Genomic DNA, 22,914 nt, shown 5'->3' on the forward strand with positions numbered 1-22,914 from the left:
ATGCCATGTGCTGATCACATAACCTGCCCTTGTTCCTCCGTTTACCCTAGACTAGTACACTGGTTCTCAGACTAGACTGTAATGTGCATGAGACCAAGAGAACATGTTTAGAATTTACAACCTGATGCTTGAATTCCGGAGATTCTAAATCATAGATCTTAGATGGGGCCTTGGAATCTGCATTTTAATGTGTTTCAATGATCCAGAGAAAATACTTTAACATCAACCATAGAGGGAATCTGTATTAACCTGGTTTCCCAGAACACAAGAACTTAAGGTATTAATGGTTGACTGCTTTATTGGAGAAGCTGATCTTAGGGAAGCTGGAATGAGGGCAAATGGGAATATGATAGGTTAAGAAAGTGAAAATGTGAAGTGTTAGTCGCTCAGTCGTGTCTGACTCTTTGTGATCCCATGGACTGTCGCTTGCCAGGCTCCTCTATCCATGGGATTCTCCAGGCAAGTGTACTGGAGTAGGTTGTCATTTCCTCCTCCAGGAGATCTCCCTGACCCAGGGATTGAACCCAGGTTGCCTGCATTGCAGATGGATTCTTTACTGTCTGAGTCACCAGAGAAGCCCCGATAGGTTAGAAGGGAATGTCCATATGGTAAGGTGGCACCGAGCTGGCTGATCATTTTATGTCACTTGCAAGAAATTATTCTATCTCACTCTCTCATGATGTTACCTTCCAAGTATCTTCACAAGTCACTGTGCTCTGGACAGTCTCTTTGGGGTCATGAAGGAGAAGAGCTTATCTGCCAGCTTGCATTTCCCAGTATCAAAGATAAACCGCAAAGAGTTCTAATTCCCCTGTACTTCCAGTTATTCTGCCTGGGCCTAGGTGAATCCTATAGCATCTCATCCTTCAGCAGCAACTGCAGTGCTCAGTGTAGCCGGCGAGAGGCTCAAGGTGTGGCTATGAGGCTGGAGGCTGGCAGGCTGGGAGGCAGAGCGGGATAAATGCAGAGGACATGGCTAAGGAAGCTCCTGTAGAATGTGACTGTAGCTGGATCTGGGTCTAAAAAGATGGCGAAGGGGGCCAGAAGTGGCACTTAAAAGCCATCGAATACAGACTCCAGGGCCAGCCTCCTTACCCCATCTACTTGGGGAAGACACTCTGATTGTGGAAAGGAACAAAATAAAGGCAAACCACAGGGACAGAGCTCTCTGTGAACCGAAATTTGAAACTCTGAACTGGAAACTCCTCTGTTTTCTTCCCTATTTGCACCTGTTTTGAATAAGATTGGAGAAACATATGCCTGGAAAGTTGACCTGGACCAGGCTGAAGGGAGAGGAAAGCAAGCCTTGAGGGTGTTACCTGGGGGGAGGGAGGGTTTTATTCCCACTTCGTATCTCTCTTCTCAGTCACAATATGATCCAGATGGCCCTGCAGCGTCAGGGTGAGCATAACGAGAAGCAGATATACAACAGGACCTCGAGTTTAGTCTGGGAGGAAAAATGGAGCAAGGAAGGGCATTGGAGTTGGCCAGGTAGGAGTTAGGTTCAGTCCAGACTCAGCCACTTTCTGGTTTTGTAACACAAACTCTCCAAGTCCCATCTGCTTCTTTTAAAACAAAGGGTAGTGCTCACACACAATAATATACACAGAATACCTGGGGCCATACAGGTGCTCAGCTGGTATGAGTGCCCTTGTTCCTCACCTTCTGGCCCAAAGTGTAGGCTAAATGTGCAAAAGTAAGCTGAAGGCCCACCCTTGGTACCTCCTCTGTGTGTGTGTGTGTTCACGAATGCTCAGCTGTTTTTGACTCTTTGCAACCCTATGGCCTGTAGCCCACCAGGCTCCTCTGTCCATGGGATTTCCCTGGCAAGAATACTGGAGTGGTTAGCCATTTCCTCCTCCAGGGGATCTTCCCAACTCAGAGACTGAGCCCACATCTCTGGCACCTCCTGCATTGGCAGGCAGATTCTTCAGCCACTCGTGCTGCCTGGGAAACCCTTGGCCCTTTCTAGTTGTATAGAAATTAAACAGAATTTGGGAATCTTGTATGAGTCAGCAAAAAAAAAAAAGAGGGAAGAATACATTTGTTCATGCTTATGCTATTGGTATTTATGCTGCTCAAAAGACTGATGAGGCAATTATAGGGTATTCATGGATGATTCAGGGGTGGGCCCTAGAAATGGTGCCCTTACCTCTATCACAACCAATAGCAAAAAACCTGAGGAAGCCAGGGCACCATATTGAGAAGACAGGGCAGTCTATGTGTTGAAAGGCCCCAAATGCATTATCCCAAGTGCTATTTAAACAGAGATTACAGCTGGTCTTCCTAGGATGTCTGACCACTACCACCACAAGGTGATTTAAAAGCTGTGGCCTCCTCACCCCCTCTATAATACATGGCTATAATCTATCATATTTGCATTCCTACAAGACCTCAGATCATTTATTTAAAATTACATTAGATCATGGCATCCGGTCCCATCACTTCATGGCAAATAGATGGGGAAACAGTAGAAACAGAGCCTGACTTTATTTTTCTGGGCTCCAAAAATCACTGCAAATGGTGATTGTAGCCATGAAATTAAAAGACACTTACTCCTTCCTTGGAAGAAAAGTTATGACCAACCTAGTGAAGTGAAGTTACTCAGTCGTGTATGACTCTTTGCGACCCCATAGACTGTAGCCTACCAGGTTCCTCTGTCCATGGGATTTTCCAAGCAAGAATACTGGAGTGGGTTGCCATTTGCTTCTCCAGGAGATCTTCCTGACCCAGGGATTGAACCTGGGTCTGCTGCATTGTAAACAGACGCTTTAGTGTCTGAGCCATCAGGGAAGCTCTCTAGACAACCTAGACAGCATATTAAAAAGCAGAGACATTACTTTGTCAACAAAGGCCCATCTAGTCAAGATTATGGTTTTTCCAATAGTCATGTATGGATGTGAGAGTTGGACTATAAAGAAAGCTGAGCACAGCAGAATTGATGCTTTTGAACTGTGGTGTTGGAGAAGACTCTTGAGAGTCCCTTGGACTGCAAGGAGATCCAATCAGTCCATCCTAAAAGAGATCAATCCTGGGTGTTCATTGGAAGGACTGATGTTGAAGCTTAAATTCCAATGCTTTGGCCACCTGATGTGAAGAGCTGACTTATTTGAAAAGACTCTGATGCTAGGAAAGATTGAGGGCAGGAGGAGAAGGGGAGGACAGAGGATGAGATGGCTGGATGGAATCACCAACTCAGTGGACATGAGTTTGGGTAAACTCTGGGAGTTGGTGATGGACAGGGAGGCCTGGCATGCTGCAGTTCACGGGAGGCAAAGAGTTGGACACAACTGAGTGACTGGACTGAACTGAACTGAACTGACATTATAAAAACATTGCTTCAATGAGAATAAAAGTGTATTTGGAGCTGCAGATTTATGGCCTTACAGTATGAAGATTGTTTTTATACAGGAATTTCCAAAATGATGTTTCAGAGTAAGTACCACAAACTGTGCAGCTTACAACAACAGCAATGTGTCCTCCTACAGTTCTGGAAGCTAGAAGTCCTAAACCAAGGTGTCAGCTGGGTCAGCCTTCCTCCAAAGCCTCTCATGGCGACCCTTTCTTTGCATCTTCCGGTTTCTGGGAGCATAGGTTTTCCCTGGCTTATGGCTGCAGCACCTCAATCTCTGCCCCCTTCTTCACGTGATTTTCTTCTCCTTGTGTGCCTCTGTGTCTTTTGAGGGTGCTCTCTTTTCTGTGTGTCTCTCCTCTTCTTTTAGGAACACCAATCATCCTGGCTAGGGGTCACCCTAATGACTTCATTTCAAGTTAATCACATCATCCCAGGTGGCACTAGTGGTAAAAAACCAACCTGTCAAGGCAGGAGATGTAAGAGATGCGAATTTGATCCCTGGGTCGGGAAGATTCCTCTGGAGAAGGAAATGGCAACCCACTCCAGTATTCTTGCCTAGAGCATCTCCATGGACAGAGAAGCCTGGCAGGCTACAGTCCATGTGGTCACAAAGAATTGGACCGATTGAAGTGACTGAGCACACACACAAACATGCACATAATGGGAATTAGGACTCAATTCAACCCATAACAGGCTTTAAATCAAAACATTACTAAACAAATATAGTCTTTAACTACATCATTTAATTTATGTTTCCTTCTGAATCTTTTCTTCCATCAATATCATCAGAACCACTGTCACACTGCTTCTTATGCACTCTCATTCCATTTACACCAACTGTTATGATACACTAGGTCCAAGCAGAACTGTCATGTAATAATGGAATATTACTCAGCCATGAATAAGAAGGAAATAATGCCATCTGCAATGACATGGATGGATCTAGTGATTATCATAGTAAGTAAAGTAAGTAAGACAGGGAAAGATAAATATCAAAGGCATCACTCCCATGTGGAATCTTTAAAAATGTGATACAAATGAACCTATTTAAAAAACAGAAATAGACTCATAGACATAGAAAACAATCAAAGGGTAAAGTGGGCCGGGATAAATTAGGAGTTTGGATTAACACTAATATATTAACACTAATATATATAAAACAAATAATCAACAGGGACCTACTTGATAGCACATAGAATTATACTCAAAATCTTGTAATAACTATAATGGAAAAGAATCTGAAAATTATGTGTGTGTGTGTGTAACTGGTTGTTGTTGTTTAATTGCTAAATTGTGTCTGACTCTTTGCATTCCCATGGACTTTAAGCTGCCAGGCTCCCCAGGCAAGAAGATTGGAGTGGGTTGCCATTTCCTTCTCCAGGGGATCTTCCTGACCCAGGAATCAAACCTGTATCTCCTGCATTGGCAGATGGATTCTTTACCACTGAGCCACATAATGTATATAACTGAATCACTTTGCAGTACATCTGAAACTAACACAACACTGTAAATCAACTATACTTCAAATAAAAATAATTACTTTTTAAAAAGGAGACCTAAATAAAGCAGCAGTTGTGAAAACCCAATAGCTTCCCTGATACCCCAGAATTAGCAATACTTCCCATCTGAAACTCTGTTACATATACAGTAGACTTATAATGAAAATCCTGTCCTCTACTTAAATGTTTAGAAGATGTAGTACATATATACAATGGACTATTACTCAGCCATAAAAAGGAACAAACTTTTGTAGAGACATTGATGGACTTAGACACTGTCAAACAGAGTGAAGTAAATCAGAAAGAGAAAAACAAATGCTGTATATCAACTCATATATATGGGCTTTCCAGGTGGCATTAGTAGTAAAGAACACATCTGCCAACACAGGAGATGTAAGAGACACACGTTCAATCCCTGGGTCGGGAAGATCCCCTGAAGAAGGGCATGGAAACCCACTCCAGTATTCTTGTCTGGAGAATCCCATGGATAGAGGAGCCTGGTGGGCTATGGTCCATAGGGTCACAGAGTGTCAGACATGACTGAAGTGACTTAGCACACAACACAACGCATATATGTGGAATCTAGAAATGTGGTACAGATGAACCTATTCGCAGGGAAAAATAGAGATACATATATAGAGAACAGACAGAATGGACTGTGGACATGGTGGGAAGGAGACGGTGGGGCAAATTGAGAAAGTGGCATTGACATATACATTCTACCATGTAGGGACTGGTTAGTGGGAAGCTGCTATAAAACACAGGAAGTCCAGCTTAACACTTTGTGATGACCTATAGGGACAGGATGGGGAGGTGGAAGGGAGACTCAAGAGGGAGGGATATTTATATATATGGGGGCTTCCCTGGTGGCTCAGCGGTAAAGAAGTCACCTACAATGGAGAAGACACAGGAAACTTGGGTTCAGTCCCTGGGTCAGGAAGAGCCCCTGGAGAAGGGCATGGCAACTCACTCCGGTATTCATGCCTGGAGAATCCCATGGACAGAGGAGCCTGGTGGGCTACAGTCCATAAAGTCACAAAGAGTTGGACATGACTAAGTGACTCACACACACACACACACACACACACACACACACACACACACAGAGCTATGACTGATTCGTGATGTTACACGGCAGAAACAAGTACAACATTGTAAAGCAATTATCCTTCAATTAAAAGTAATAAAAAAAAAACATGGAAAAACTACTAATTGGGACAAGCAACCTGAAGCTAAAAGACGTGAGTTTATCCTTGCTCAATGGTTTGCCACCTGCAGATCCCAGGCAAGACTTATAACTGAACTTCTTTGAGTGCCAAAGAGACATTGTGGACCATGATTCAAATGAAGAGATCCAAAGTTTAGGAAGAGAGTCTCAAAATAGTAGTTACTCTACTGATGTCAGCTATTGTTATTCTTCTTTCCTTAGAGAGAAAAGTAATGTTGGTTTCCTTCTCCTTCCCTTAGAAACTATTAAAGAGAGAGCATTAAAGAGATTAAAAGCCCTGTTCCTACTAAGAAGCCAAAGGTCCAATTCCATTTTGGATGTTGAGCTTGACTCGATTCCTCTGTTCTTCTACCCTCCGCAACCTGTTAACCACACAGGCTAAGCGAAGCCCATCAAGGATTCTAAGGCAGTGTTTGCGCTGTTTTCTTTTTTCCTTAATTCAATTCTCATTTCAAGACCTAAATTCAACTGATGTGAAGACAGATGGCATGAGGCCCTTTGCCCCGCCAAGTTAGCAACCCTGGCAATGATCCAGGTCCTTCATGGAGAGATAGCAATTTTGCCTACATGGTCTAAAAATACTACAGTGTTTTTAACCTCTGGGAAAAATGTTTGGCAAACAACCTAAAGCAGATTTGGTGGGGAGGGCGGGGGAGGATGATGTCCTATTCCTAGCCAGATTTGTCTAAACAAGGCTCTGCTCACAATTTACACATAGAATTAGGAGACATAGCTGGACAGGGCTGGCAAGAGATCTGGCTAAGACATTGGGGTTTGGTCCTATGTTGGTTCTTCCCCCAACTCACCACAGTGGGATGGTCACTTCACTTCAAAAAGACTCCACTTCTTTATTTTAAAATGAGAGGTTTAACCTATAGTCAATTCAGTCCAACAGTTAGTGGGTGATGCAAGGTCAGTTTTTGGTATTGTGATGAATTCCAAGACAAGAAATAACTACAATTGCCCTCAAGAAATGTATTAATTTACTAAGACATATACACTCCCAAAGCTCATCGCTTGGTTCCCTTTACTCAAAAATCTCTTCTCTCCAAAATTACACTTGGCTGGGTTCTTTTCAACACTCAGGCCTCAGCTGAAATGTCACCTCTGCAAAGACTCAACCCCAAATCACCTGATATAAAGAAACTCCCAACCCATACATCCTTTGTCACTCTTTGTCCCCTTATCCTACATCATTCATTCATTGCACTGTGCTTTCTTTTAAGAATTTCTCTATCACCAGCATCTCACCAGGCAGAGTAACCTCTACCTGTCCCACGGTCTTGGTAGGATAAAGCCACTAATATTCTGAAGCCATTATGGTGTCAAAGCCAGGAAGGGACACCTGGAGATGAGGGGGCAAATGAATCTGTCACCAACGTGGTGAGAACCTAATGATTCTGAGGTTGCTTTTTTCACAATGCATGCGTATGCATGCTAAGTCACTGCAGTCATGCCAGACTCTTTGAGGCCCTATGGACTGTAACCCAGCAGACTCCTTTGTCTATGGGATTCTCCAGGCAAGAATATCAGAGTGGGTTGCCATGCCCTCCTCCAGGGGATCTACCCTGCCCAGGGACTTTTTCACAATAGGTAATAGCAAAAATGACACCAACATGGAGGCATTTCTGTGGTGATTAAATTACACCTTTATGCAAAGTGCCAAGAACAATATTTAGTATATACTGAGGTTTTAACTTTTCATGTTAGCCCCTCGAGGCTTTCCTGGGGAAAATTAATGTGAGCTAGGCAACAAATTCAAATTAAATGGAGATTCATTAATTGGTAAACCACCTATCATTCTGTGAACAATGAATTAGGGGAGCCTTAAGAACCTGGGCAGAGATTTTAGGGAAAAGCTCTTTCTGCGTTTACTTACCACCTTCACCTCTCAGATGGCTAAAGAACCTTAGCATGGAGGCAGCAAAACTAGGCCAGGAGATAAATCCAAAGATCAGGAACATGTTATGTTCAAAATAATGGTTTACCTCTGACCCCTGAGCCATGACACTGAGTCTTGAATTTCCCTTTTTGGGGGTCAGCCTTTCTGTGGGATGTGTCAGGGTATTTGGGCCAAGAATCAGGGAAAATCTGAAGACCCCTTCTGGAAAGAAGAGACTTCTATGGGACAAGATCCACCAGCTCTCGTTCCCCAGATACGATCAGATGTGTTTGAATGTCAGCTGTGTTTATGCTTAAGACTTTCCCCAAGAATCTATTTCTTGGCAGTCAGGAAAATTGGCCAATGGGACACACAGACCCAGGTTAAACAGAGCACATGAGAAATTCAGCAGAGGATAAGACTTAAGTTCAGCAGAGGTTCTTCCCCATCCAAAGACAACAGAGTGCTGCAAGAGGGAGAATACAGCCCCACAGGGGGCTTCATGGGACGTGTCCTGAAGGAGCTGGAATAAGAGATGAGAAAAGAAAGGCAATCAATGTAAGGCAAGTCCCACTCAGGGGCCCACAGTCAGACCACCCAAGGCACCCACATAAACAGATGCCAAACTGTAATAAATCAGAAATTGTTGTTGTTGTTGCTGTTCAGTCGCTAAGTCGTGTCCAACTTTTTGCAACCCCATGGGCTGCAGCACGCCAGGCTTCCCTGTCCTTCACTATCTCCCAGAATTTGCTCAAGTTCATGTCCATTGACTCGATCATGCTATCTGACCATCTTATCCTCTGCCGCCCTTTTCTCCTTTTGCCTTCAATCTTTCCCAGCATCAGAGTCTTTATTCCAAATCAGAAATACTGTTGCTGATTAATCCAGGTTTCCACACGGTAACTCCCATACAATTGGTAAAAATACAGAGATTTTGACCCATTGCAGGAGACAGTACTCTCAACCAGGAGCTTATAAAATAAACAAAACACCTATGATGGTGGTAGACAGTCTCTTATGTTCCCAGGATGTCTGTATGTATAAATTGCAGAGTGCAATCCCAGGCTGACACCACCCTGAAACCAGCTGTGTGACAGGAAGCTGAACTTGGCAGTCACCACCGGCTGAAAGGAAGAAACCCAACACCACATGGGGATATCACGATGCTCACCCTGGACCCACAAATTTATACTAAATTTGTTTTATTCAAAAACTTGCAAGAGAAACCTGAGGATAATGCAAGAATAACAGGAAAGTGGTAAAGTTAGGTCAGACTTTGCTATTTTTTTTTTTCTCCTCCAACACATTATCTTGGCCCTAAGAGAAGAAGTAAATTAAGAATAAAATCTGTTTCTGCATAGAATGGCTATGAGAGAGTTATTTCTTAGGTAGATTGATGAGGATTCCAGGGCCCTTGAGGAGGAGAAAGGGGTCCGGGGCTCTCAAGGAGGAGAAAGGGACAAACATTTTTTCTTCTACATTGCTCCGTCTTAGTCACATAAGACATTTTTTTCTTAAACTCTGAGTTGTTATAACAACAAACTTTAACTTTCTTTAAGCCTAGAGCTAATGATTACACAACAAACAATTTTTCTTGCTCATGGGTATGTTTTTCCTTAAGCTCTGTACTAATGATTAGATAATAACAATGTGTCTTGCTTGAGGCTGTATTTCTCCTTTTTAACAAGAACCTAATCTTGTTATCTTATTTTGTGGCAGTGGGTCTGGTAAGACCTTTCTTACCAGAAAGTTTAGTTAGTTCTAATCTTGTTAGTTTAAGGAGTATTTTGTGGGAGTGGGTCTGGTGAAAGTATATAGGCCTTGACAAGACTTGATAAGTGGGGCACTCTCCATCCCCCTTCTGATGTCTATGTCAGAAGCTTTCTCGGTCCTTTTTCACTGTAATAAAACTTCTGCCACACAAGAGCTCTGAGTGCTCAAGCCTGGGCCCTGATCCAAAAGCTAAACCTTCTTTAGAGATCACAAATCCAGTATCATTAACCATAAGCTATCGGTTATTTTTAAGAGATCAATTTCTAAAACAAAACTATATATCAAATTTGCTCTGGAGACCAAATTAGCATTAAAATTTAGCACGTTCTTTTTTATGGCTGAGTAAAAATTGATGCTTTTGAACTGTGGTGTTGGAGAAGACTCTTGAGAGTCCCTTGGACTGCGAGAAGATCCAACCAGTCCATCCTAAAGGAGATCAGTCTTGGATGTTCATTGGAAGGACTGATGTTGAAGCTGAAACTCCAATACTTTAGCCACCTCATGTGAAGAGTTGACTCATTGGAAAAGACCCTAATGCTGGGTAGGATTGGGGGCAGGAGGAGAAGGGGACAACAGAGGATGAGATGGCTGGATGGTATCACCGACTCAATGGACACGGGTTTGGGTGGACTCCGGGAGTTGGTGTTGGACAGGGAGGGAGACCTGGCGTGCTGCGATTCATGGGGTCGGAAAGAGTCAGACACGAATGAACGACTGAACTGAACTGAATATTCCATTGTATATATGTACCACATCTTCTTTATCCATTCATCTGTCACTGGCCATTTAGGTTGTTTCCATATCCTGAGTATTGTAGATAGTGCTGCAATGAACGTGGCCTTAGAACCTCTTCTACAGAGTGAAGTAATTTAGAAAGAGAAAAACAAATAGTGTATATTTACACGTACATGTGGAATCGAGGAAAAAATAGTACTGGTGAACCTATTTCCAGGGCTAGAATAGAGACATAGATGTAGAGAATCAACAAGTGCAGGAGAGTAGGATGAATTGGGAGACTGGGATTGACATTAATACCCTACAATGTATAAAATAAGCTAGTGGGAACTGCTGTGAAGTACAGGGAGCTCAGCTCAGTGCTCTGTGGTGACTTGGTGGGGGTGGGTATGGGGATGGTGTTCTAAGAGGGAGGGGATGCGTGTATACGTATAGCTGATTCACTTTATTGTACAGCAGAAAGCAACCCAACACTGTAAAGCAATTATACTCCAAAAAAAATTTAATGAAATTAAATTTAACCATATGTTATAGAATAAAAATAAATAAAAATTGCTTTCAAAAAGTAAATAAAGATAAATTAAAATATCATCGATTTGGGGGCTCTAAAATGGCATCTCATTCTGATAAAATTTCCATTTTCCTAATTATAAATGAGCTTGAGCAAGAAAAACAAAAGAAATCAGTTTCTCTAGAAACTGAGTACTTTTTGAGCTCTCTCTATACTATTTTGGCGATTTCTTGTGAGTCTATATTTATTCCAAAATAAAAAGTTTAAAAATAAAATTATTTTTAAAGTATAGATGAAAACTTCAGTATCTCCTCATAAGCATTAAGGTCATAGAAGTTGAAAAAATATCTTAAAATCTTTCTGAATGGGTTCCATGTTGTTGACATATTTTCTGATCTACATGTATTTATGAGATAATTTTATCATTTCATGCATTGAAAAAAAACGCTACAAGGTTAGGAGTGCCCCACTCCCTTTCACAGGCAAGAAACAAGAAAATTGGTTAAATTAGATAACTTGCTGAAATCTATTCAATTAGTGGAGCCAGGAGGGATTTGAGCTAAACTAGTGTAACTCCAAAGCCTGACAGTCTTGGAGCTCTGCCTCCCAGGGAGGTTGCAAGAGCCAGTAAACACCTTCTTTCTCTCCATCTCAGAATCCACAGTCTGACTTGAACGTGATTGGACTTTAAAATTCCTGCTTTTTTTGTAGGATTTCGTTTTGTTTTTCTGTAAGTCTTTCTTGTGATCTACCTAAAGACATCATAGCTTGAGTGGACCACCTAGAAAGTAAAGACTGTATAAACTCACAGTGGGCTTCCCTGGTGGCTTAGTGGGTGGAGAATCTGCCTCCAATGCATTAGACGCAGGAGACACGGGTTTGATCCCTGGGTCAGGAAGATCCCCTGGAGGAGAGCAGGGCCACCCACTCCAGTATTCTTGCCTGGAGAATCCTGTGGATGGAGGAGGCTGATGGGTTACAGTCCATGGGGTTGCGAAGAGTCAGACACGATTGAAGCATGCACAAACTCACCTTATCAAGTGTTGACGTGGGAACATCCTACTCAGACTCACAGACTCACAGGCGACTCGGTACCCATCCTGGGTCCTCTATTTGCACACAAGGAGGGCCACTCAGCCATCAGCTAGCATTGCTGGTGGCCCCATATTGTGCTTTAGTGGCACTGTGAGAGACACAAGGTGAAACCAAAACAGCCAAGGTTAATTAGATGCCAGGCACAGTACCGCACACAGATGAGTAATTTGACCTTGTATCATCCTTCCAGGTAAGCATGACCACCCTCATTTTACATGTGAGACTCAGAATTGTCAAGTTCTTTGCCCCAAGCCAGCTAGTCTTTCAGGGATGCATCTGGGTTATTGTGATCTGGCTGTCAAAACCCAAACTCCTCTGGATTTTCCTAATACCCTCAGGGACCATGGACCCAGTAAACTCTGGTTGAGGGGAAGAGTGTGGTGGACAAGAGATAAGGATTCATGAAGGAATTAATACAAAAGCAACTGTTATCCAAACAGTAGAAGAGTCATTCTCTCTAAGTCTGGTTCTGTTTTGTAAATAAATTTGTTTGTATCATTTCTTTTTTAGATTCCGAATGTAAGGGATGTCATATGATATTTCTCTTTCTCTGTCTGGTTTGCTTTACTCAGTATGACAATCTCTAGATCCATCCATGTTGCTTCAGATGACATTGCTTCATCGTTTTTAATGGTTGAGTAATATTCCATGGTGTATATGTACTACAACTTATGGATACCAGGTGGGAAGGGCAGGGGGAAGTCATAGTTAGGAAGTTGTACATACACATTGCTAGATTTAAAATGGATAATCAACAAGGACCTGCTGTATAGCACAGGGAACTCTGCTCAGCGTTATGTGGCAGCCTGTATGTGAGCGGAGTTTGGGGGTGATGAATGCATGTGTACGTATGGCTGAGTCCCTTCACTGTTTACCTGAAGCTATCACAACATTGTTAAGTAGTTATACCCCAATATAAAACAAAAAGCTTAAATTTAAAATTAATTAATTAATTTTAAAAGAAGAAAATTAATGTGAGAGATTCTTTTGACCATGGAATGTAGGATATAGCTAACAGGAAAGAGGGAGAGATGGGTTGGAACTTGTGGTTAGCTGGGCTCAGACTCAGAAAGATTTTCCTTGTCCATCCAGCTATGTCTGTATCACACTTTGTTCTTAGCACTCCATGCCCCTTTGGCTTTCCTAGGTTCCCCCACTGAGCTCCTCTGTCTCTTCCACCCAGGCATTTAGTCATACAATCCTTTTGACCTTGACTCTTCTTCCTGACATTAGATTTACTCTTCCTCCCTCCCCTGCTCTTCCCTTATGACTTCCATTCTTTCTTCCTTCCTGCTTCTTTCCCTTCCTCTCCCCTCCTCCTTTTCCCTTTTGTTCTAGCAAATCCAACTCATCTTAAAGGCCCTGACTTTAGCATCACTCTTCCTCCCAAGGAAAGTCATTCCTGAATCCAGACTAGAGCATATTTGCTTCTAGTGCACTGAAGAGCTTTCTTTGTTTCTATCTCCAAGTGCATCACCCTGATCATCACTTTGTGTTCAGTGTGTCTAATGTGCCCATTAGATTTTCAGCTCCATAAGGGTAGGAAGAAGATTTTTCTTTTTCACCTCTGTATCCCCACACCTAGCCAGTGCCTGGCAAATAACAGGTAGTGGAGGTCAAGAAGTGTTGCTACCTGAATGAATGTCTGATCAGGTCATTTCATTTCATGTATCACAAGTTGTAGTTTTATAGATATTTGTGAAGTCCATTTATTTATTTTCTCGTCCTCTGATCTGAAAGTTCCAGGACGACAATATTAGCTTGTCTTTCACCTAACTGTATTTTCAGCACCTACTGGAGTGTTTGGCACATAGTAAATATTCAATAGATAATGAATGGATGGATGAGCTAATGAAATGAATAAATGGAATCGCTGAAAAACTATAAATATCACCTCCGGTATTAGCCATGTTTTCACTGTACCAAACTGTTTTCAATTTTTTGATATGAAGCAGGGAGTTTCATAGCATCAGATATGGGTTCCCTTTGCAGTCCAGCCACTAACTAGATGGAAACATAGGCATTCAATTAATTGTCGATGATGCCACAGTGATGTCCTGTTTCTACCTCTTGTGTGATCTTCTCGCACACTCCTTTGGATTTGGCCATGCGTTTAGCTTTGGCTGATGAGACCATGGTAAACAGGATGCAAGCGGCATCTCAGAAAAAGCTTGATTAGTGAGACTTTCCCTTTCTTGCTGCACTTGGAGCCCAGAGCTCATCAGGGGTGAATGAGTCCTAGCTAGCCTGCTGGATGATGAGAAGCCTTGGAAGGAAGAACTCAGGCACCTGGATGACCTCCTGACAACTGACAGAAACACGAATGGGACATTCCTACATCACCCAGCTGCCTGCCAACCCACCAGCAGACACCTCACGGTCAGCTTGTCCTGGGTTCGTCCGCCTCCCCAAATTTGTATATTAAAGTCCTAGCCTCCAACATCTCAGAATATAACCTTACCTGGGAAAAGGTCTTTAAAGAAGTGCTGTTGTTCAGTTGCTAAGTCATGTCCAATTCTTTGTGACCCCATGGACCGCAGCACTCCAGGTTTCCCTGTCTTTCATCCTCTCCCAGAGTTTGCTTAAACTCATGTCCATTGAGTCAATAATGCCATCCAACCGTCTCATCCTCTAACGTCTCCTTCTTCTCCTGCTTCAATATTTCCAAGCATCAGGGTCTTTTCCAATGAGTTGGCTCTTAAAATGAGGTCATTAGGATGGGACCTAATCTGACGTGACTGCTGTGCTTTAAAGAAGGCAATGTGTGGACATGGACACAGAAAGAGTGCTGTGTAAACATGACGACCACCATTTATCCGTACCTCATGTACCTCAGAAGAAACCAACTCTGCCAACACCTTGATTCAGAATTCCAGCCTCCAAAACTGGGAGACAAAACATTTCTGTTGTTTTAGCACCCACTTTGTGGAACTTTGTTACCACAGCCCCAGGAAATGAACACAGGTCCAGCCCAAACTACTGACAAAGCGACCCACACAACAGCAAATTAAATGAATGGTTATTGCTTTGAGCCCCTAACACAGCAACAGCTAACTGATTAGGTGGATAGATTATGGAATCTCTCTAGGCTTCAGTTTTCACAATTACAAAAGGATTTAAACATATTGTCCTAACCTGATTATCAGGAAGATTTAGTAGAATAATGTCTCCAAATTGCTCAGGACAGTACTTGGCATATGAGTAACACGTAACCAGTGCTTGCGGCCTCCCAGGTGATGCTAGTGGTAAAGAATCTGCCTGCCAATGCTGAAGATGCAAGAGACATGGGTTCGATCCCTGGGTCGGGAAGGTCCCTTGGAGTAAGAGATGGCACCTCGCACCAGTATTCTTGCCTGGAGAATTCCCTGGGCAGAGGAGCCTGGTGGGCTATAATTCATGGGGCCTCAAAGAGTTGGACATGACTGAGCACCATGCACAATGAAGGCTTACCTTAGCATCACCTTTGGAGTGTATGATAAGTCAAAATCAGAGTTACATATCTCTGAAAATATAAACTTCTATACCTTTGAGTATGTTTTAAATAATGATGGAATTCAACATCATTTTATATAAAGCATCAATTTGCATTAAACTAGAGTATCGAGTGCCTCTTGAGAAACCTGTATGCAGGTCAGGAAGCAACAGTTAGAACTGGACATGGAACAACAGACTGGTTCCAAATAGGAAAAGGAGTACCTCAAGGCTGTATATTGTCACCCTAGTTATTTAACTTATATGCAGAGTACATCATGAGAAACACTGGGCTGGAGGAAGCACAAGCTGGAATCAAGATTGCCAGGAGAAATATCAATAATCTCACATACGCAGATGACACCACCCTTATGGCAGAAAGTGAAGAAGAACTAAAGAGCCTCTTGACGAAAGTGAAAGAGGAGAGTGAAAAAGTTGGCTTAAAGCTCAACATTCAGAAAACTAAGATCATGGCATCTGGTCCCATCATTTCATGGCAGATAGATGAGGAAACAGTGGAAACAGTGGGTGACTTTATTTTTCTGGGCTCCAAGATCACTGCAGATGGTGATTGCAGCCATGAAATTAAAAGACACTTACTCCTTGGAAGTAAAGTTATGACCAACCTAGCTAGATAGCATATTAAAAAGCAGAGATATTACTTTGCCAACAAAGGTCCCTCTAGTCAAGGCTATGGTTTTTCCAGTGATCATGTATGGATGTGAGAGTTGGATGGTGAAGAAAGCTGAGCACCGAAGAATTGATGCTTTTGAACTGTGGTGTTGGAGAAGACTCTTGAGAGTCCCTTGGACTGCAAGAAGATCCAACCAGTCCATCCTAAAGGAGATCAGTCCTGGGTGTTCATTGGAAGGACTGATGTTGAAGCTGAAACTCCAATATTTTGGCCACCTGATGCAAAGAGCTGACTCATTGGAAAAGATGCTGATGCTGGGAAAGATTGAGGGCAGTAGGAGAAGGGGACAACAGAGGTTGAGATGGTTGGATAACATCATCGACTCGATGGATGGGTTTGGGTGGACTCCGGGAGTTGGTGATGGACAGGGAGGCCTGGTGTGCTGCAGTTCATGGGGTTGCAAAGAGTCGGACACGACTGAGCGACTGAGCGACTGAACTGAACTGAACTGAAAGTATCGAGTGGTGAGCACCAAGAGAACAGCAGGCACTTTACAAGGACATGCTGTCAGTTTAAATGAACTAAGATTAAGGTAGAACAAAATTAAAATATACTGAGCAACTAATATGTTCCCGAAACTTTTCCCCATGCATTTATTGAACAAATGAGCATCATTCTGTTCATTTCTTGGAATATCTCTAACATATAAACATTACTATTCCTCAATCACAGACAGGGAACCTGGTTGAGAAATAAACTGCAACTTGTCCAAGATCACATAACTAAATATTTAGTACAGCAAGAAAAAGACCAGACTCCACATTCTCTACATCATACCTGAAGGATTTTGTCCATATGCCTTGCAAGGGGAAGAGGGGATGTCTCAGGAAGCCATCAGCAACATCGTGTCACAAGATAAATCAGTGTTCCTGAGCTGTGTGCTTAGTCACTCAGTCGTGTCTGACTCTTTGTGATCCCATGGACTGAAGCCAGCCAGGCTCCTCTCTCCCTGGGGATTCTCCATGCAAGAATACTGGAGTGGGTGGCCATGCCCTCCTTCAAGGGATCTTGCCAACCCAGGGATCAAACCCATGTCTCCCGTATTACAGGCAGATTCTTTTCCATCTGAGCCACTAGGGAAGCCCAAGAATACTGGAGTGGGTAGCCTATCCCTTCTCCAGGGAATCTTCCTGACCCAGGAATCGAACTGGGGTCTCCTGCATTGCAGGTGGATTCCTTACCAGCTGAGCTACTAGGGATGCCCAATCAGTGTTCCATGTGCATATAAACCCATATGCTTCCATGTTACTCAGCAATGTTTCCGGATGTTCTGGTAATTTCAAAGAGCCACATGAGGACCTCATGTGTCTTTAAGGACACCCTTCGGGTTGGGAGACCTCAGCCTCCTATAGCTTCATTTATTGCACTGAACTCAAGAAGAGGAAGTCCCAGCCCTACACAGGTCACACCACCAAGCTCTGCTGCTGCATTTCACAGGAAACCAGACCTAAACGGACCTAGGAGGAAGGTTCTGCTAAAGACACTGCTGAACAGTGAGAATATTTCAACCCCCTGCCTCCTGGATTACTGGCTCCTGGAGTTCTCTATGATGCCCTCACGGACCCCTCATGCAAGGGACATCTCAGCACAAGGCTGCTTGCACTCCCGACACTGCTCAGGTAAACCTTGTAGGCCAGCCTCATCTGAGTGGTCATCTCACTGATATAGAGGATCATTAAGTGAGAGCTGACAGCAAGAATAAAAGGCTTTTTTCTAACATGAATGCTGGGCCATCTATAAAGCATAGAAAGGGAGAAAAGAAACCAGCTCCCTTGATCAGTTTTTAAAGATCCCTTTCTTCTGCTGGAAGGAATTGAGATACTGACCCACAAAAATTTAAAGATGAAATGTTTTCAATCTTCTCTTCCTGGAATTTGAACCCCCGACTGTTGGCGACTCAGATTTAAGGTCAGGCTGGTCACCAGCGTTCTTGACTGATGTTCATGACAACAGCCACCTGGAAAGGCACTTTTCATTCAAAGTAGGCCATTGAAAGTAGAATTTAACTCCTGGAGACTCTGTGGGTGGATATCTCTTAAATGTTCTAAACTGAAGTAGTTTTCTTTCTGTGTTGGGCTCGAGGAGTGTGGATTTTGCAATCATGCTCATCGTCTTCCCTCTCCAGGGGCAAGGAGCTCAAGAGGGAGAGTGAAGTTGGAGCGAAATGCCCATCCTCTAGGGGTGCCAGGAGGCATCTCTTCTAGATGTCTGTTCTTCATAGAGATAAACAAATGATAAAGCTGGAATAAGACAAAAAAGAGAATGTGTTATCAAGGTGTCTATGCTTTAAAAGATACTGACGTATCTGGACTTCATCAGTACTGATTTTACTAGGATGTACCGATGTTACTTATCTAGTTATCTCTTTCTATTGTGGTGTGTGTGTGCTAAGTTGCTTCAGTCATGTCTGACTCTTTGCAACCTTATGGACTGTAGCCCACCAGGCTCCCCTGTCCATGGGATTCTCCAGGTAAGAATACTGGACTGGGTTTCCATGTCCTCCTCCAGGGTATCTTTCCCACCCAGGGATCAAACCAGCATCTCTTACATCTCTTCTGCATTGGCAGGTGGGTTCTTTACCACTAACGCCAACTGGGAAGCCCCTTTATTGTGGCATGGCCTCTCAATGATGTTCCTTTGGATCCCCAAGGACCACCCAGGCCACAGGGAACAGTTATGTCAAAAATCAGAAAGTCAGTTGTAGGTTAGGCAAATTGGAGGTCAACAGAGAAAGAACAAAGTTTCAGAAATTATCCGAGAAACTTAAGATAAAATATGCCCCTAGAGAAGCAAGAAGGCTAACTGGGGTTGATTTAGCTCTTACCAACAACCAGTCTATGGCAATCCACTCCAGTATTCTTACCTGGAGGATCCCTTGGACAGAGAAGCCTGGTGGGCTACAGTCCACAGGGTCGTAAAGAGTCAGACACGACTTAGCGACTAAATGAACCCGTCTATATGCATTAACTCACTTAACCCTTACACCCAAACTTGAGAGTTAGATACTGCTTTGCCTGGTTTATAGATGAGGAACTTGAGTGGCCCAAGTCAATACTCAAAGCTGTCCCATCACTAATGTCGGTAACAGAAGAGAGAACTACCCTGACTTGCACCTGATTCTGGCTGATAGAAAGGGTAGACAGTTTCTTTGCAGCTTCATAGAGCTCACCTTGAATCCATTCCTAGAGTGGTTTTTGACACCAGCCCTCTTTTTTAATTAATTAGTTATTTATTTAATTATTTTTGTCTCTACTGGGCCTTTGTTGCTGTGCACAGGCGTCCTCTAGTGCAGCAAGTGGCTACTCTTCCTTTCCAGTGTGCAGGCTTCTCGTTGCAAGGGCCTTCTCTTGCTGTGGAGCACAACCTCAGTAGGCCTGCAGGCTCAGTAGTTGTGGCATACAGGTTTAGATGCTCCATGGCATGTGGAATTTTCCCAGACCAAGGACCAAACTCATGTCTCCAGCATTGGCAGATATATTCTTAACCACCTGGGAAGTGCTTACCCCAGCCCTCTTAATGGTGACGTTGCTTTTCTTTTCTCCAAGGAGCTCTTTCAGATGATTTTATGAACAACACCATTCTCAAACCAAAGACTATGGTTTTCTGTACCACCTGTCCAACCCTAGCTTAATGCCCAGGAACCTGTCTCTAGCTCGCTTTGCCATAGGTCAGGTGCTCTCTTGAAAAGACTGTAGGATTTTACATCTGAGTAAGTTGACCAGGATCCAAATTCCACAGCTTGACCAGATATGCTACTTTATTCCCTCCAGTCCTACATCTTTATAATGGAGCAAGAGCACATCACTTGTATTGACAACTCTTTTTAGCCTCAATAATATGATATTTATATTAAATAACATATGGCATATATTTAATATCGGGTTGGCCAAGAAGTTCATTTGAGTGTTTCCATAAGATGTAACTGAAAAACCCAAACATTTTGCCCAACGATACTTAGTATGTGCTCAATAAATGTTTTTTTTTTCTTTTCCCTCTCATTGGAAAAGACTCGGATGCTGGAAAAATTGAGGGCAGGAGGAGAAGGAGATGACAGAGGATAAGATGGTTGGATGGGATCATTGACCCAATGCACATGAGTTTGAGCAGATTCTGGGAGATAGTGAAGAAAAGGGAAGCCTGGCATGTTGTAGTTCATGGGGTTGCAAAGAGTCAGACACGACTGAGCAACTAAGCAATGACAACTAAGTATGTGCTCAATAAATGTTGCTTTTTCTCCATTACTTTTCTTTCCTCACCCCACATCAGCTCTGGCCTTATGCTTAAAACATGCTCACAATCAGCATGAAATTTATTAATATAGAAAATTTTATGAATATTTTATTTTAATAATCTCATTAGAGAATAGTAATATACCACAGTTGCATAGCCTCATAGAATCAACAGAGTCCTTGGGCACTTTTTTTTAATTTAATGATCTTAACAACTTAATGAAGTAGGCAAGGCAATGTTAGATGTTGAAACCGAGGCTCAAAAAGTTGCTGAGGATGGACAGTATGGTGATATGGAAAAGAGGCTTTGAGATCAGTCAAAACAAATATGAATGTGGCATATGATTTAAATATGTTTGAGGGTAAGTGACTTAATCTCTCTGAGTTTTGGTTAGCTGTTGTTTGTATTATGTAGTTTGAAACGGTGTGGGTTAGTACACACTAGAGGTTGCTATGAGGATGAAAGTGAGTGTATATATTGTGTCTGACACAGGAGACAGTCAGGAAACAGATAAATGGCAAGTGTATAGTGTGGCTGCCACATCACAGCAGGTAGCTGAGCTAGTGCTGGAAGTATCATTTTATGAATGCCATCACACAAAGCAGTTAGGTTCACCCTTGTAGGCAATCGCCAAGGTCCACCAAGACTTGAGTTCTGGACAGCTGCTCCAAGCTGTGCCTACCCTTCCTAGCATGAGAAAAATGTTCAAAGCAGTTAAATTATTGAACAGAGATAAGTGATTGAATCTAAGTCAGATTTAAGATTTTTAACAGATTGAACAAAACTTTCAGTGGTTTGGGGAAGTAACTTACCAATAAAACTGAGAAACATCAGATTATATAGGTTAGACAGGAGTGGCTTGATAAAGAAAAATGACCATGAAAACCAGAATTATGGGAAACAGTAATCATAGAAATTTTGCTATTTTTGTTACTTTTGCAGACAGAATACTTTGGGAATCATCACCATGTTTATTCAAAATTAAGGTTAATCAGTTTAACTTTAATCTTGTTCTCCAAATACCAATGACCAGAAAAATTGCCATTTGAATGCCTGCTGTGTGCTAGGCAATGAATACTCACTGTTTTCCACTGTTTTAGTAGATAAATTAGCTCTCATTCTGTGAAAGAGGATACCAAGTTTCAGAGAGACTCCATACATTGTCCATTTCACAGCAGAATGAGCAGCCAAGTCTGTTGAAATCCCAAGCTCCTGCTCTTTGCACTGCACGCCATCAGGGCCCTGCTGAATGTGTTCAGGGTCGTGATCATAGCATCACTTTCCTTCCAACTAACCAATAGTATTTTAGGACTCCCAGATATACCATTAGCAATAGTAAAATATGTGTATGAATTTGGATTTTTGTACTTCATTGGTAATGCTCACTGAAATATTGCTTCCCAAACATCTAAGCCTGGGAATTAGAACCCCACCAGTTTAAATGGCTCCGTGAATAGCTATTTGCCCTGTGAAATAAGATGAGCCAAAAAGTCTGGACATAACATGGAAATTCAGTGGTCATGTGTTTGAGGGCACAGCCCTTATTGTGGTGTCTTCTCTGTTGAATTTAGCATGAGGTAAAGATGAAGGGTGACCAGTAGTTAAGCCCAACATCTGAGAGACATTTCATCATCAAATCAGCAGATTCAGAAGACTAATTGTATGCAAGGCACTCTGGACTTGAGGGCATTGTCTCACCCTGGTATTCTGGCCCATACATTCATCTTCTGTGGTTTGTTCAAGTGTGAAGGGTGTATTCAAGTTATAAGTTCCCTCCCAGCAGGTAAAGCTACACAAGATATCAAATAACTGTCAGGAGCCAGCTTGACGAGCACAGAGTCAGAGCTTGTCATTACAATAGCTGGATTTGCAAGCTACTGATGATCTAATGACTTGATAGGCACCTGAGAGCCAGTCTGTGCCCTCCCTCCCACCCCATGGCTACTTATGAATATTCATAGAGCTGGACAAGTCTAGGGGTCTGCTGGCCAGCTCCATCTCTCTCTGGTCCCTCCCAGAGAACACCTCCACACTCTGCTCAGCCCAGACTCCTGCTTCTGCTCCCAAGTTCTCCTTACAAAACCACCCCATCCATCTGTTGAGAAATAGCCAGGGTTTGAATTCAAACCTTCACTTCCTAGCAGGATGATTTTAAACAAGTTACTTAACTTCTCAGAAACTTAGGCTATTATTTACAAATTGGAATTGGCAATACCTAACTTCTGAATGTGTGGTGAGAAATGAGACGTAGTATGTAAAATTTACATATTACAGTTTCTGACAAGTATTAAGTGCAATATAAATGAGAGTGGCTATATTATCATTTTTAGCACTGTTATCGTGAGTTATTTTATATTCAGACAAACCATCATTAGAATCTTCAGGAGTTTGGGTCTCTTTCTAAGAATGTTGACCTAAAGAAGTTTTATTATAAGGTGATT

The 22,914-nt window shown here is 42.6% G+C and overlaps 1 protein-coding gene across 4 annotated transcripts in view; it reads left to right on the top strand.

Moving 5' to 3' along the window:
• The first annotated feature begins 17,669 nt into the window (after positions 1-17,669).
• The window catches only part of CLNK (cytokine dependent hematopoietic cell linker), a 200,062-nt gene continuing 194,817 nt past the window's right edge, over positions 17,670-22,914 (top strand). For all 4 annotated transcript variants that reach the window (XM_081487638.1, XM_081487833.1, XM_081487920.1 and 1 more), the window contains exon 1: positions 17,670-17,862. In XM_081487638.1, the coding sequence (XP_081343764.1) occupies positions 17,812-17,862 (51 nt within the window). In that variant the 5' untranslated portion in view covers positions 17,670-17,811. The remainder of the gene's footprint in view (positions 17,863-22,914) is intronic.

Source organism: Giraffa tippelskirchi, chromosome 1 (assembly GCF_054371585.1).
Source record: "Giraffa tippelskirchi isolate mGirTip1 chromosome 1, T2T-mGirTip1v1.2.pri, whole genome shotgun sequence".
In the NCBI taxonomy this organism is placed as follows: Eukaryota; Metazoa; Chordata; class Mammalia; order Artiodactyla; family Giraffidae; genus Giraffa; species Giraffa tippelskirchi.